This window comes from Desmodus rotundus, chromosome 11, assembly GCF_022682495.2.
Source record: "Desmodus rotundus isolate HL8 chromosome 11, HLdesRot8A.1, whole genome shotgun sequence".
Classification (NCBI taxonomy): domain Eukaryota; kingdom Metazoa; phylum Chordata; class Mammalia; order Chiroptera; family Phyllostomidae; genus Desmodus; species Desmodus rotundus.
The window spans coordinates 7,149,925-7,165,634 of record NC_071397.1 but is presented as its reverse complement, the minus strand read 5'-3'; the positions used below and the strand labels follow the sequence as shown (position 1 = coordinate 7,165,634).

The following is a 15,710-nucleotide window of genomic DNA, read 5'->3' as shown; positions in this document are numbered from 1 at the left end:
CCATTTATATTTCGCATGCAGTACAGGGACCGTGTGGTCAGTAGATACACTGAGTGTCATCTGTTCCACCTATATATGGTTAACTCCATTACATACACATACATAACTCCATTACAGATATAAAACATAAAATATATAATATGTGTATCACATTTTCTTGATCCATTCATCCATCAGTGGACACTACCTTGGTCTATATCTTAGCTAATGCTACAATAAATATGCAAATGTCTCTTAGGCTTCCTGATTCCAGTTCTTTCAGATATAGACCCAGGAGGGGGATTACTGGATGATATGGCAGTTCTATATTTAACTCTTTGAGAAACTTCCATGCTGTTTTCCACAGGGGCTGCACCAACTTACATTCCCACCAACTATGTGCAAAGGAGCCCCTTCTTTCTTGACATGACCATTGAATGGGAAACAGGCCCCCTACTTTCTCCAGTCTTGCCTCTCCCCAAACAGAGGTACATGAGGTACCCTTCAAAGAAGCCCTTGCTTTCCCCGACATAAAAACAACTTATTCTTTTAATCCTCACTCAAGGATATGTTTATTGCTTTTAGAGAGAGGGAGAGAAACACCGACGTGAAACAGGAAACCTCCTGTAGCCTCCTGTATGCGCCCTGACCAGGGATAGAACACTTAACCCAGGCAATGTGCCGAAACCAGGGTTCAGACCCGCAACCTTTTGGCATAGGGGATGAGGCTCCAACTGAGCCACTTGGTCAAGGGCAGCCCCGACATAACTTCTAACTTCCTATTGCAAATCTGCATGCTTCATCAGATTCTAATCTCCAAGAGGGCGGAGACGGTTTGACTCAGCTCAGATCCCAAATCAGCACGTTACTATCACAGAACAAGTGCCATTTCTTCAATGAATGAATACTAAAAAACAGGATGGCCTCAGTGCTAAAAAGAGGTGCTGGCACAGAGGAAGAATGGATTAAGGAACAGGGAAAGGCATGGTGCTTGTCACCCCATTAAGCACCCTCCAGGCCAGCTCTGGAGCTAAGGCCACGGTCTCAGACAAGTCCTCTACCGCGCGCATGCGCAGCACTCTCCGCTCCGCCGGCCCCAACCCACCCCTTCGGCCCTCCTTCCGGGCGGCCCCAATCTCTCAGCAACCAATTAGTGAGAGGAGGCGGTCCTGGTTGGCGCATTGCTCCTTGGGTAGAGTCCCTAGTTACTGTTGCTAAGGCTGCCGCTCGCCTGAGGTGGTGGGAGTCAGAAGTTTTGGGAACCTAGTCCTAAGAGGTCAAGGGTCAGGCCAAAGCCGGGGAAGAGATGGTGAAGCAGACGATCCAGATTTTCGCCAGGGTGAAGCCCACTGTCCGGAAGCAGCCACAAGGGGTACGGGGTGTAGCAGCGAGGGTGTAGGAGCGGCGGGGCCTCCCGGGCTGGGGGAGGGCGTCGCGCGAGGGGCCTGGGCCCCGCTCAGGGGTTTGGGCGTCGGGCACCTGAAGCCTCCTGGGATCCAGCACACTCTGTCCGAGGAGCCCCGACAGCCACGCAGACACCAGCGCACCGCTGGGAGCACTCGGACAGACGCTCGGGCACTGCCACCCAGCACGGCTCTGTGGGTGCAGACGTACCCTGCACCTGGGCATATCTGTTCGTGCAGGGGCAGACACGGGTGCGCTCCCCTGTCTGTACACGCACATAGGTTGTGCCTCAACTACGTGCCTCAACTACATGCCTGTGTGCCCTTTTCTGGGGAAACGGTCACGCATTTCTGCACACGCGTACACTTTAACTTACGTTTCGCACACTGGGCAAAACGTGCAAGCAAAAGATGCATGTCTGTATGTCTGAGATGTTGCAGATAATAGATTCAAATGTAGATAAACAGAGCGTATACACTGTGGCTGTGCACACAGTGGGTCCTTAGAGTTTGTCGATTATATTTTCATTTTGCAACAGAAACATGAGCGTTGACATAAACCAATTGCCCATGTAACTGGATATTTAGGCACCTTAACACAAAGAATGTGCATATACTCTTTATTCAGAAAACGGTAGCTGAGAGCACTTATTAGGTTCTTCCTCTAGTATGTTCAACTCAGAACTGTACAAAGATTAAGACACTGCCCTTGCTCTGAGCAGAAATGACTTTGAATGCTTCTTAAATGTTTTAAAACATTGTTATCTGCCTTTGGAAAGGGGCATAGTCAATCTTACCACTTAGGTGCTTGGTCTACATCTTTCTCGTTCTCATGAGAACCCTGCAAGGTTAATGTTACTTTCCTCATTTTATAGATGAAGCAGTGTAGCCAGGAGCCATGGGTGTAATCCCAATTTCTCTCCTCTTACCTTCCCTTACAAGAAGGTTTTTAAAAGTGCATCGTATGTAAAAAGTGCATGTAATGTCTCCTCCCCTCCCCCTCAGATTCTCGGGAAAAATGTTGAGCTTATTGGCAGACTCTTCAGTCAGGAGCAGGTGCCTGGATATGGCAGTGTGAGAGGGCAGAGGCAGGACCGGGGGGTGGACTGATGGAGAATCTGGATAAATATCGAACTTTCTCTTTTCTTAAAATGCAATGTTTGCGTATTTCAATGTGCCGCCTTTTGCATTTCTTCGGAGGGGTTCTGTGGAGTAGATTGTAGATTGGGGCTCCAGGAAGTATTTTTAGGTGTCATACTGTATCTTTATTATGTCAGATTTCTTACTGAGATGCAACATTATGCCACACACACACACAGACAAGAGAGCACAGGTAAACAGATTCCTGCTCTCCCTTAGAAATCCCACTTTCAGCATCCTATCTTTTTGCCCCCAAAAGATTGTATGATTGTTTCTCAAGCTGGAAATGAAGCTTGTAGCTTTAAACCAAGAGTGGTTCGAAATTTTCTTTTGTTTCTTCTTCATTTTATAGCTCCACTACTTCATTAATCTAATTTCTTAAGGCACTATAAGTTAAATTATAGTAACGTATAGATGATAAATCAGAAAATATGTAAGATGAACCTTTGATAATGGCAGGGCTTTTCATTTGTACAGTGCTTTGTATATTTCAAAATATTTTCATATTCATCTTTTCATTAGATGTAATTGTCTTCTAGTCTTTTATTTTTAAGTATTTTTTATTGATCATGCTGTTGCAGTTTTCCCAATGTTTCCCCCTTTATTCCCCCTCCACCCGGCCCTCTCAACCCTTCCACATTCTACCCCCCTTAGTTCATGTCCATGGGTTGTACGTATACGTTCTTTGAGTTCTGTTTCCTATTCCATTTTTTATCTCTCCCTGTCTATTTTATGCCTACTAATTATGCTTCTTCTTCCCTGTACCTTTTCTCCCCTATTCCTCCCTTCCTCCTCCCCACTGAACTCCCTCTGTGTGATCTCCATTTCTCTGATTCTGTTCCTGTTCTGCTTGTTTGCTTAGTTTTTGTTGTTTTTCTTTTCTTTTAGGTTCACATTTGTTGATAGTTGTGAGTTTGTTGTCATTTTACTCTTCATATTTTTTATCTTTTTCTTAAATAAGTCCCTTTAATGTTTCATATAATAATGGCTTGGTGGTGATGAACTCCTTTAACTTGACCTTATCTGGGAAGCACTTTGTCTGCCCTTCGTTCTAAATGATAGCTTTGCCAGATAGATTAATCTCGTATGTAGGTCCTTGCCTTTCATGATTTCAAATAATTCTTTCCAGCCCTTTCTTGTCTGCAAGGTTTATTTTGCAAAATCACCTGATAATCTAATGGGAACTCCTTTGTAGGTAACTGTCTCCTTTTCTCTTGCTGCTTTTAGGTCTTTAATCTTGGGTAACTTAATGATGATGTGCCTTGGTATGTTCCTCTTTGGGTCCAACTTCTTTGGGACTGTCTGGGCTTCCTGGAAGTCTATTTCCTTCACCAGATTGAGGAAGTTTTCCTTCATTATTTGTTCAAATAACTTTTCAATTTCTTGCTGTTGTTCTTCTCCTTCTGGCACCCCTATAACTCAGATATTGGACTGTTTCAGGTTGTCCCAGAGAGTCCTCAGCCTCTCTTCATTTTTTTTGGCTTCTTGTTTCTTCATTCTGACCTGGTTGGATGTTTATTTCTTCCTTTTGTTCCAAAACGTTGCTTTGTGTCCTGGGTTCCTTCCTGTCACTGTTGGTTCTCTGAATATTTTGCTTTATTTCATTTTGGGTATCTTTCATTTGTTTTTTCATTTTTCAGCCAAGCTCAATCAGTTCTGTGAGCATTTTGATTACCAAAGCTTTAAATTCTCCATCAGATAGGCTGGCTCTCTCCTCATCACTTAGTTCTGAGGTTTTGCTCTGTTCTTTCATTTGGGCCATATTTCTTTGTCTTGGCACACCTGATAGGTTGTAAGGGGGCCGGCCGGGCCTTAGGTATTCACCAGGGTGGGGCAACCCTCCTTGCTGTGCTGAGGTGCTGCCTGGGGGGGGGAGGGGCCAGAGAGGGAAGAGTGCAGCTCAGCTGTTCATCTCTAGCGCACTTTTCAACCAACTCTCGGGTCAGACTGGGAGAAACTCCCACCGTGGCAACCTTAGCCCACAGTCAGCCCTGAGTCTCAGTATTCCCCTTAAGTCAGCCCCTCCTGCGCAGCCCACTGAGTTCCCTCGCCCCTCAGCCGCCTCTCCACGGTTTTTCTGAGTCGGCCTGTGGGGTCTGCCGCAGTTTGATTATCTGGAGCTTTTGGTTGTTTATTGATTTTTGATTGGTCGTTATCCTCCTTTTGGTTGTGCGTGGAAGCGAAGGGTTTCTACCTACACCTCCATCTTGGCAGGAACTCCCTTGAAAATGTCTTCTATTCTTAAAAAAACTACTCTTATTTCAAATACTTTTGTGACTAAGGTTACAAAGCCTATCTATTTGACTAAACAAGTTTTCTGGTTATAAGGGGCTTTTCCTAATGCCTCAAAGAATGGCGTAATGACAGTGGTGGGTGCGGCTATTTCACTCTAGTAGATAATCCTCTTTGTCTTCTGAGCTCTGAGTGCTACAGGCTTTTATTGCTGTTGTTGTTCTCACCGTGTGGCCACCCTCCTGTATATTTCATGTCTAATACACCCCTTTTACTGACCTGTCTGGGCATTAACCCTTTGTTTTTGAATGCAGTGCCCTACAGGATATAATTTTTTTAACATCTCTTGAGAAAACCTAGCTAGAAAGCCTTGGACCTGATGCCATTACTTTCTACAAATAATTTTATTTCACACAGATTCTTTACATTTTAAATGAGAGTGTTCAATACAAGTCTACTTAGGAAAATTATTCAGATTTCCTGGAGACTTAGGTAAGCTATTACTTGTTTAAGAATATGACTTTCTCCCCCCCCCCCCCCCCCCCCCCGCCAATGAAACATCTAATGGGTCTTAAACAGGAAGTATTGCCTGTTAGAAAGAATTTTATTTCCTGGTGAAAGACAAGAAGTCTTTCTTAAAAACCTCCAGATCTAATGACTAACATTTTTTATGGTGCATTACAAAATGCTTCCATTTCCATGACATCATTTGACCCCCGCAGCATTCTTGTAAGGGAGGCAATTCTGGTTTCCTCACTTTATGTATAAGGAACTGAGATTCTGAGTGCGGTGGCTGGTCACACATCTGGTAAATGGGGATCAGCATTGGACCCAGATCTTTGGACTCAAAATCGTATGCTTTTCTTTATTCCACCTGACCTCTTCAGAGGCTCGACTCTTGATTTTTCTGGCCAATCAATCAAGGAGCACAAAACCGAGAAGACAGGCAGAGAATATTGCGGTCATAAGGGAGTTGGTTAAGACCCTTCATTTTCACATCAGCCTAGAGAGGTTAAGTGATTTTTCCCCAGGTCATTTGCTGATTACTGGCGCTGGGAGTAGAGCCTTGAAAATGACAACAAAGATGTGAAATAGATGTGTCTTTTGAAACCACGTATCTTTTGTCAACTGCCTGACTATGTCTCATGAAAACCTGGGCTTCTCTGAACATAATTTGACTTAGAGCATTCTCTTGAGCTCCCTCAGAAGTCTCAGATGTAGTCCTTTTATCTTCTTGTCTGGTATTTTGTGAATGCTCAGAAATGCTTGGTGCTTATGGTAAAATGTTAATTTCTGGAACACAATTCCAAAGCAATATTTAGAAAATATATCACGTTCAGGGTTATTAGTTTCTCAACAACAGAGATACTCAAGTGTTCAAACTGAATATTAAATGTCCGAAGAGGATCTGATGGAGCAGGGGTGTCAGACTCATTTTCACCCAGGGGCCACGTCAGCCTTGCTGTTGCCTTCAAAGGGCCGAATGTAACTTTGGGGCTGTATAAATGTAGCTACTCCTTAACCGTTAAGCGAGAGCTCGGCACTGCCACCAGGTAGAAACCAGGTGCCAGGCGGATAAAACAAGGTGGAGGGCCTGTGTCTGCCCCTGTGTGACAGACAGAGCTTTCATTCAGGTTTTGCCTCTTCTTCAGTTCCATGTTTGGGGCTGCCCACAGTTCAAAGACGAAAACTGCCCAAATTATACTATGTTTTGACTTTTTATCTTGAAAGTTTAATTTTTTATAAAATTTCAATGCACATCACAGTAACATGGTCATACTTCAAGCCAGAAATTTACCATTTTATACTCACTTGTTGTTTTCATATTTGCAGATTTATTCCATAGATGAAAGTGAAAAACTAGCACCAAGCTTGGAAATTATCTTACCTCGTGATTTGGCAGATGGGTTTGTGAATAATAAGCGAGAAAGCTACAAATTTAAGTAAGTTTATCTTCCTCCTGCTTTATTTCTATTTTACTATTGAACTAACTCATACTGCATCCATATGTAGTGTGAAGTACAAGTACGTAGCACCATTTCTTGGGAGGAATGGAGTGCAGCTCTCCATCTCATCTGGTAGATGGAGAATTCGAGTTGTCTTTTCACGGCCGTGCCCAAAGTTGCTGAGAGGGTACATCTGCTATGATACCCCAAGATCCCAGCCTTTCTTTTTTTTTAATTGTTGTTTAAGTACAGTTGTCTCCATTTGTCACCCCCCAATATCTCCCTGCCCCACCCATCCCTGCCTCCCATCCTCGAACCTACCCCCCTTTTGGCTTTGTCCATGTGTCCTTTATACATGTTCCTTGATGGCCCTTCCCCTGTTTTCCCCTATTATGCTTCTCCCTCCTCCTCTCTGGCTACTGTCAGTTTGTTCTTTATTTCAGTGTCTCTGGTTGTATTTTGCTTGCTTGCTTGTTTTGTTGATTAGGTTCCACTTATACATCAGTGTTATTCTTTTCCTAATTGGCCCACTACAGTTCAGCACTTACAGAAAGTTCAATGCATGACTAAGTTTTAGCAAAGATAAGAACTTAAGGCACAGTCTGTATCCTGTATGGGTGAGCCTTCCTTATAACATAAATAATGTAGAGACCTCAATGCACATATGAACACTCTATAACTGTCCAGTATAGCAACCACCAGCCACATGTAGCTCTTAAACACTTCTTCATAACACAATGTAGCTAGTCCGGAGTGACATGTTCTGTAAGTATAAAATATATCAAGGATTTTTGAAAGCTTAGTATGAAAAGAAAGAATGTCAAAATATCTCAAGAAAATTTTCATATTGATTCTACATTAAAATGATAAAACTTTTTAATATATTGTGTTAAGATAAAATTAATTTTGCCTGTTTCTTTTTACTTTTTAAAATATGTGGCTACTGGGAAGTTTTATTTAAATAACATACACACTCACATTCCTGGATCGCATTCCATTGCCTTTGGACAGTGCCGACCTGTGTGGTTCAGGAGCAGAGCGCCCAGCGGCCACCCCGGCCCGTCATCAGAGCCTGCAGACCAGACGCTCCGCCAGCAGCCAGGCCGTGAATTGTGCGATGACGGCTGTGTCGTTCGGTCTCTGTTCTCCAGGTTCAGATCACGTGATTGCCTCTAATCCTCACTTTTGAATTTTGGAGAAGTTTGAGCCCACACGAAATCCGTATTTGATCTGCGGCTCATACTTACGTGGCGATTTCTGGGTTCTGCTGAAGGAACCCCAATTGCTTCCTTGCCTTTCCCTCTAGGTTGTTTGATGTAGTTCTTTTTCTTTTTCTTTTTTTTTTTTTTTCTTTTTAATATATTTATTGATTATGCTATTACAGTTGTCCCATTTCCCCCCCCACTCCACTCCATCCTGCCCACCCCCGTCCCTCCCACATTCCCCCCCTATAGTTCATGTCCATAGGTCATACTTATAAGTTCTTTGGCTTCTACATTTCCTACACTATTTTTACCCTCCCCCTGTCTATTTTCCACCTATCATCTATGCTACTTATTCTCTGTACCTTTCCCCCCCTCCCCCTCCCACTCCCTTATGACAACCCTCATGTTCTAGTTGTTTGCCTAGTTTGCTCTCATTTTTGTTTTATGTGTGGCCATTAATAACTGTGAGTTTGCTGTCATTTTTACTGTTCCAATTTTTGATCTTCTTTTTCTTAGGTAACTCCCTTTAACATTTCATATAATAAGGGCTTGGTGATGATGAGCTTCTTTAACTTGACCTTATCTGAGAAGCACTTTATCTTCCCTTCCATTCTAAGTGATAGCTTTGCTGGATACAGTAATCTTGGATGTAGGTCCTTGCGTTTAATCTTGGGTAATGTAATTATGATGTGCCTTGGTGTGTTCCTCCTTGGGTCCAGCTTCTTTGGGACTCTCTGAGCTTCCTGGACTTCCCGGAAGTCTATTTCCTTTGCCAGATTAGGGAAGTTCTCCTTCATTATTTGTTCAAATAAGTTTTCAATTTTTTGTTCTTCCTCTTCTCCTTCTGGCACCCCTATAATTCGGATGTGGGAACGTTTCAAGGCGTCCGGGAGGTTCCTAAGCCTCTCCTCATTTTTCCAAGTTCTTGTTTCTTCATTCTTTTCTGCTTGGATGTTTGTTTCTTCCTTCTGGTCCACACCATTGATTTGAGTCCCAGTTTCCTTCTCATCACTATTGGTTCCCTGTACATTTTCCTTTGTTTCTCTTAGCATAGGCTTCATTTTTTCATCTGTTTTTCGAATAGATTCAACCAAGTCTGTGAGCATATTGATAACCAGTGCTTTGAACTGTGCATCCGATAGGTTGGCTATCTCTTCGTCGCTTAGTTGTATTTTTTCTGGAGCTTTGAAGTGTTCTGTCATTTGGGCCATTTTTTTTTTTTTTTTTTTTTTTTGTCTTGGCGCGTCTGTTACTTTAAGGGGCGGAGCCTTAGGTGTTCACCGGGGCGGGGTAATGCTGGTCGCTGCGCTGTGACGCTGTACGTGGGGGAGGGGCCGAGTGGGAGCAATGGCGCCCGCCTCACTCTCCTCCGGATTTCAATCTTTCACTCCGATACCCACAATCAAACTGGGCCCCTCTGGTGCTGGTTCCCGAGTAAGTGGGCCTGTGCACACTCTAGGCCCCTGTGGGTCTCTCCAACAACCTCTTCTGTGAGGCTGGGAGTCTCTCCTGCTGCCGCCCCAACCCCCAGGGGCGCTTTCAATCAGAGGTTTGAGGCTTTATTTCCCGGAGCTGGAGCCCTGGGTTGCACAGTCTGCTTTGTTGCCCGCCGTTCGTCAGGTTTATCTGTGGGCGAATTTGGTGCCGCGCGGGGTGCTACCCGCTGCTCTGCCTGCCCCACTCTCCGCCACTCTGAGTCCGGCCCTCTCGGTTTATCTGCGCAGATGTGGGGCCGCAGGGTCTGCTAGTGCTCGGACTGCCTGCGCCATTTGTCCCACACTCCACCAGTCTCAGTCCCGCCACAGCCGCGCGAGTCCTCTCCACCCCAGTGCCCGTCTCCGCCCCTCCTACCAGTCTGGATGAATGGTTATTTTCTATTTTCTTGGTGTTGGTCCCCCTTGTTGTTCGATTCTCTGTCAGTTCTGGTTGTGCGAGGAGGCGCAGTGTGTCTACCTACGCCGCCATCTTGGTTCTCTTGATGTAGTTCTTATTTTGAGACTACTTCTGCCCTCGCCCTTTAGATAAAACAGCTCTGGATATTTTATTTTCTTATGACTCTCTCTCTCGCTCATATTTATTTACCCTTACTTGTTTGTCTCATAAAGTTCTCGTTGGTCTCAGCGCTCTACCCTTTGTGTCTGCTGCACGTGTCGCTCCTCCCACCTCCCCCGTCTTCTTGGGCCCCCTTTACACTAAGTCCAAGCAGGACTGTAGTGCTTGCTCACCCGGTGAGGTGGTCCTCACCTTGTCTTTTGGGCTCCCCGTTGCCTTTCGTTCTACCTTTTAAGGAGTAGCCTTATAACAAATGGCTTGATTTTTCCGGAGGGGGCATTCTCCCGCTGATGTAAATGTGCCCCACACCTTAGCAGCTACGTGACCCATGACGGCCGGCCTGGAACAGTCTCTATAAGCCGCACTTTGCTAAAACATTTTATTCAGCATGATTCTGTTTGATCATCAAGAAACAGTTGACCTTGTCTCTGTGTATTGACCCTTTCCAAAGTGTTCTGTATGTTACATGGATACAGAGTGCATTTAAATACAGGCTTATTGGGAAAGTGCTGTTTGCTTATTTTTAAATTTCTTAATCATTCTTTCTAATCTCCAAATTAGAAACATCGATTTGGCATTTGAAATAAGGAAATTAATAAAATATTTAACATACCTATGCTCAGAGGTTAATATTTAAGCATTGTAAGGCTGTTTTCTCCCAAGAAAATTCGTGTAATCAATAAATGTTTATTGACCATTCCCCGTGTGCTGTTTTAGCGGCCAGGACCTCAGCAGGGAGTGCGGCAAAGCCCTGCGCCTACAGTGCTCACATTCAGTGGGAGGAGGTGCACCCGCAGACCGATGAGTAAAGTGTGTGTCAGGAAGCGTTAAGTGCAGTGGAGCAAAGTGAGGCAGGCAGGCTGACCGAGGTGTGCTGGGGGAAGGGCAGCAAAGGGAGGGAAGGCTGTGGTATCTCACAGGGCAGGCGGGGCAGGTGTACAGGAGTGACCTCTGAACAAAACTTGCAGCAGGGAAGGAGGCCAGACACATATCTGAGGGATGGGAGTTCCAGGCTGAGAATACAGCAAGAGCTAAGTCCCTGAGCTGGGAGGGTGCCCGGCGTGTTGGGAGGTAAGAGACCTGTGTGGCTTGAGGGGAGTAAGCAAGGGCGAGAGGGAAAGAGGAAGGTTAAAGGTGCAGCACGGTGGCCAGATCACACGGAGCTTTTCCCCAAAGTGCCATGGAAGGCAGTAGAAGGTTTTTATCAGCAGAAGGAAGCAATCTCACTTATGTTGGAGCAGGATCATTCTCGCTAACATGTAGCAAATAGACGGTAGGGGAGTAAAGGAGACCAGGCAAGACAGTCCGATGGCTGGGGTTGGGGTGGTAGCAAGTGGAAGTGTTGAGAAATAGTTGGATTCTGCAAGTGTTTTGAAGGTCAGAGATGACAGAGCTTGCTGACACAGTGTGTAATGGAAACAGAGGAGTCGAGGACGCCCTGAGGGTTTCGGACTGAACTTTTAGAAGGATGGAGTTGCCATTTACTGGGATGAGAAGGACCAGGCTGAACAGTTTGGGGATGGGAAGGGATCAGCACGTGTCAGATTTGAAATGGAGTTTAGGAAAAGCTTGCACAACCTCCACATAAATGGAAGGACCTCTTAGGAAACAGGAAACCTAAGTCATGTCTCAAGGCGCATTATGGATTTGCTCCAGGGCCATAAGTAAATTGCTTTATCTTCCTGGGATAAAGCAACTTTTTCCGCTGTAAAAGACTAAACCCAACTTGTGAAACCCTGTGATTTTATTTTTCTCCTCAAAGGTGTTCAGAAAATAGCTGACCATAATGCCCTTCCAGATTACTACGCAACTATTGCTATATAAAATTAAATATTTGGGGATAATGATATTTGACATCTAATGCTATTAGACGTTTATTAGGGTTTATTGAAACCCTCGTCATCGCTTTGGTTTACGTCGTGGTAGATGCTTAAGGAAGTGGGGCTGAGCTTCACTCGGTCATCCGCCACCTGGTAAAGAATCAAAGCAGCCTTCTCCTCGTGCTCGACAGCACTCCTGGGTTCGTGTTCAGACGCCCGAGGAGCACACGAGTAGCCATGCCCTCGGGGTTATGCCAGTGTTCCCATCGGAAGCTCCAGTGCACTCACAGGGTTTGGGGGGTGTTTGGGCGCCTCCGTGAATGTCGTTGTCTAAAACATGATGCTGGCTGCTAAGTGACGAGGTGGCCAGCGCGCCTTACAATCTCCCTCTGCATACAGTTGCGTTATTTGCTTCTTCAAAAGGGTCACCTTCAAAAGGGAGGTTGGCAAGCCAAAGGGATCTTTTGAAGTTAACTTTGACTAAAGGCAGTACATTTCATTCTGTTGAGTATTTCCAGCCCAGCTCCAGATACCCTTGCAAACATCTAGTAGTGAGAACAGCCCTACATTTCATGTAGTCTCTACGTTAATCAGAGACGCGCCCAATTCACTTGTGTTAGGCAGACACATAGACGGAAAGTTCCCCAGTCGCTCCGAAAGCTGCTTGTGTTTGTTTTAAATGTTTTGCTTTAAAGCATTCCCCTCCACCCTCCCAGTTTTTATTTTGAAAACTTTTCAATATGCCAAAAATGGGGAAATATTATGCAATCAACTCTCCTATACTCTGTGTGGGGGATTCGCCAATATTTAACATCTTACCTTAGATACTACATTCTCTCTCTCTCCCCTCCCTCCCCATTACGTTTTTTGAAGGAAATGCTTGCAAGTAGCAACTTACCACATTGTAAAAGAGTAGGCTGTGTGTCCCCAAGCATTCCACTGTGCTTACGATCCTGTACGAAGGCAGTCAGAGTGCCTCTGCTCGGAAGACTGAACTTGACGCCACCCCACCTCTCCAGGCCCTTAGCCTTGCCAATCTGTTAAGCGTTCTCTTTGCAGGGCAGATCTATCTGAATCTACTTTTTGACTTTTGACTCATGATCAAGAAAGCCAAATAAACTTCCCTGAAAATTAAGTAGCTAATACTAGGATGTAGTACCTAATCAATGGAAAATAAACTTTAGTTCAGAATTTTAAAACCAAGTTCCATGATCATGCCTTCCACAGCTGCGTCCGTTTCTTACAGGTCCGACATCAGAAGTTCTGTGGCCTGCTCTTGGATTTCCATGTCGTGCCCTTATCTAGATTTGAATTTGATGCCAGTTGCAGACACTGTCCCTCTTGAGAGCTAAAAAACACACAGTTTACTATGTGGTTCAAAGCTGCTGCAGTTTTTCAGAGGGATTTATTGTGCAGATGTTGTCAAAGCAGTAGTGTTTGCCCACCATTTGTGTCTAGGGGCACAAGGGCGCGCTGTGCTTGGGACCACAGGACGGGCTTTGTGTTAGGTTCGGTAAGCCCGGTGATGTAAATATGGGGTGATTTACAAAGCTGTCAGGGAAAAATGTTAATCCAATCGTGTTTGAAGGCGCAGCTTTAAAGTAATTACTGTTTCCACATTTGCAGTTTTCAAAGGATTTTTGATCAAGATGCAAACCAAGAGACCATTTTTGAAAACATTGCCAGACCAGTTGCTGAGAGGTAGGATTTCCGATACTTTGTTTAGTGGGTTAGTGGTTTTGCTCCTTGTCTTCAGCTCTCCGATAATTGTGGCGATGTGCTTCAGCGTATCAATTATATACTCAGGATACAAGGTATGTAACGGCGATCACTTTAATACCTTGTATTCATATAGCTGTTTTTATATTTAGATTCTGAGCCTCAAAACAAGCCAATGTGATACACAGAACAGCTATTGTTACTCCCATTTCGAAAGATACCTAAATCTCTGCGAATCCAAGAGATTGAGTGACACTGTTCAGCCTTGATGGCTAATGCTGGCAGAGTCCCGGGTGACTTTCTGGCTGTTAAGCCCAGTGGTCATTCCTCAGTACAGTATTTCAAACACACGGTAGGATGGATGTAAAACTAGGCATGGGTGGCACCCGGAAGGCCTAGTAGTGGTTGATCCAGCCCCATCTCAGTGTAATAACTACATTTCAAATCTGAGCCCTTAGCTTCTCGGCCCCTTGTCTTTCTGTGTACCCAGAAAGTTTCAGTCTGATGACTATGAGAACTAAAATCACGTGATAATGCTGAACAAATCAGAATGCCGTTTTATTCATATATATCAGCAAAGCCTCCTTGGGACTAGACTCAAGTCCTTTGATATGTGCACTTTCCTCTTGGAGGGAATCTTCAAGGGAAACTGCTACTTCGTAAGGTTGCTTTCCAATCCCGAAATCATGTGGGCGATTTCAGCTTCCTAATCATCCCCAGATATAGCTAACTTGAGGATTAAAATGAAAACTATGCCTGCTAAATAAACCCATTTTCAAGTCCATGAATCAGTAAACCCTTCCCCAGGTGCATTGTTGGAAGCACATTGCCACATTTTTTGTCTCACGAATTCCTGTTTTACTAATCCTATTCAAACCAAGCCCTTCTCTTTTGTTTCTGGCTTTATTATTGCGATATAACTGGGATACAACATTGTATAAGTCAAAAGCGTACAACATGTTGCAAAACGGTTATCACCACAATGTTCGCTGTCGCCTCCATCCCGTCGCATCGTTACCAGTTCTGTGGCAGGAACATTTGAGATCTGCTCTCTCGACGACATTCAAGTCTACGCTACAACAGTATTAGTTTTAACCACGGTGCTGTCCATTAGATCCCGAAACTTGTGAATTAAGCCCTTCTCCTTTAATGCGTCTTTCTTCACAGTGGGTGAAATGCAACCGTGTAGGTGTCAGCTGTTTTACGTATGGTTGTATCCAGTGACACTGCACTGTGACTGAAGACCTAGAATTCTATTCAGTATAGAGTTCTAGGTCTTTAGATGAAATTCCTGTCCCCTAGACTGGATGTCATGCATTTCTAGAAGGCTCCTTTCCTAAGTAATCTTCTGGGTGATGCTGTTTTTCAGATGATTGGTCTCATGTGTTTTATTTTGAAACTTCCTAAAATCATCCGAGAGGGAACCTTAGCTTCCGTTTCACGGGTGTCTGGTTTCTCCTCCCATTGCTGACGACCTCTGCCAGCTTGAGTCCACTTCACCCTCCAGCGCTGGCTGCGCCCTCTGCCTGCAGTTCTCTTCCTTCGGAGGTCGGCATAGCTGCTTCCTCAGCTCCTTGAGGTCTTTGCTCATATCACCCTCTCGGGAAGACCTTCCTTTATCACCCTACTGAAACCGCACCCCCTGTCACCCTTCCCTATTTTTTTTCAGCACTTGTCCCCATCTGACATACTGTAGAGTTTAATTAGTTACTAGTTTTGTGTCTGTCGGCGCTCCGCTACAACAGACGCTTCGTGAAGGCTGGGGGTCCGTTCTGTGCACTGACTCACAGAGGCCCCAACCCAGTGAGGACGGGGCTTTAAAGGGGACAGGCGAGAGCGTCCTGTTCCAGGCTGCCCGCCTTGCTCCCTGTGACTCACATCTTTCATCAAGAGGGAACATCCCCTTTGTCCCTTTGGAAACTCTTCTCCTTGTATCCCGTTTTTCCTAAAACTGTTATTGCTTACTTTTGTTTTCTGTTAGCCTTTATGTGGCTTATCTTTTGATTTCTTAATTCAACTACCCTGGGACATTTTGTTTCTAAGAATAGGTCTGATAAATAAAATATTCCTGGCTTTTGCCTTTTTAAACAAACTCAGGGTGCCTGCTCTTTAACCGGCTCCCGGACCTGTTGTTCCTCTGTGTTGTGATGACGGTAGTGGCGCTGGGAGGTGTTCCTTCTGTCTCAGTCTGTGCTTCCGTGCACCGCACCCTGT

The 15,710-nt window shown here is 44.8% G+C and overlaps 1 protein-coding gene across 5 annotated transcripts in view; it reads left to right on the top strand.

Moving 5' to 3' along the window:
- The first annotated feature begins 1,193 nt into the window (after positions 1 to 1,193).
- The window catches only part of KIF6 (kinesin family member 6), a 369,273-nt gene continuing 354,756 nt past the window's right edge, over positions 1,194 to 15,710 (top strand). For 4 of the 5 annotated variants that reach the window (XM_053914012.1, XM_053914009.1, XM_053914010.1 and 1 more), the window contains exons 1-3: positions 1,194 to 1,351; positions 6,588 to 6,697; positions 13,404 to 13,478. In XM_053914012.1, coding sequence (XP_053769987.1) covers positions 1,286 to 1,351; positions 6,588 to 6,697; positions 13,404 to 13,478 — 251 coding nt within the window. In that variant the 5' untranslated portion in view covers positions 1,194 to 1,285. The remainder of the gene's footprint in view (positions 1,352 to 6,587; positions 6,698 to 13,403; positions 13,479 to 15,710) is intronic. The other variant, XM_053914011.1, reaches the window with a different exon arrangement.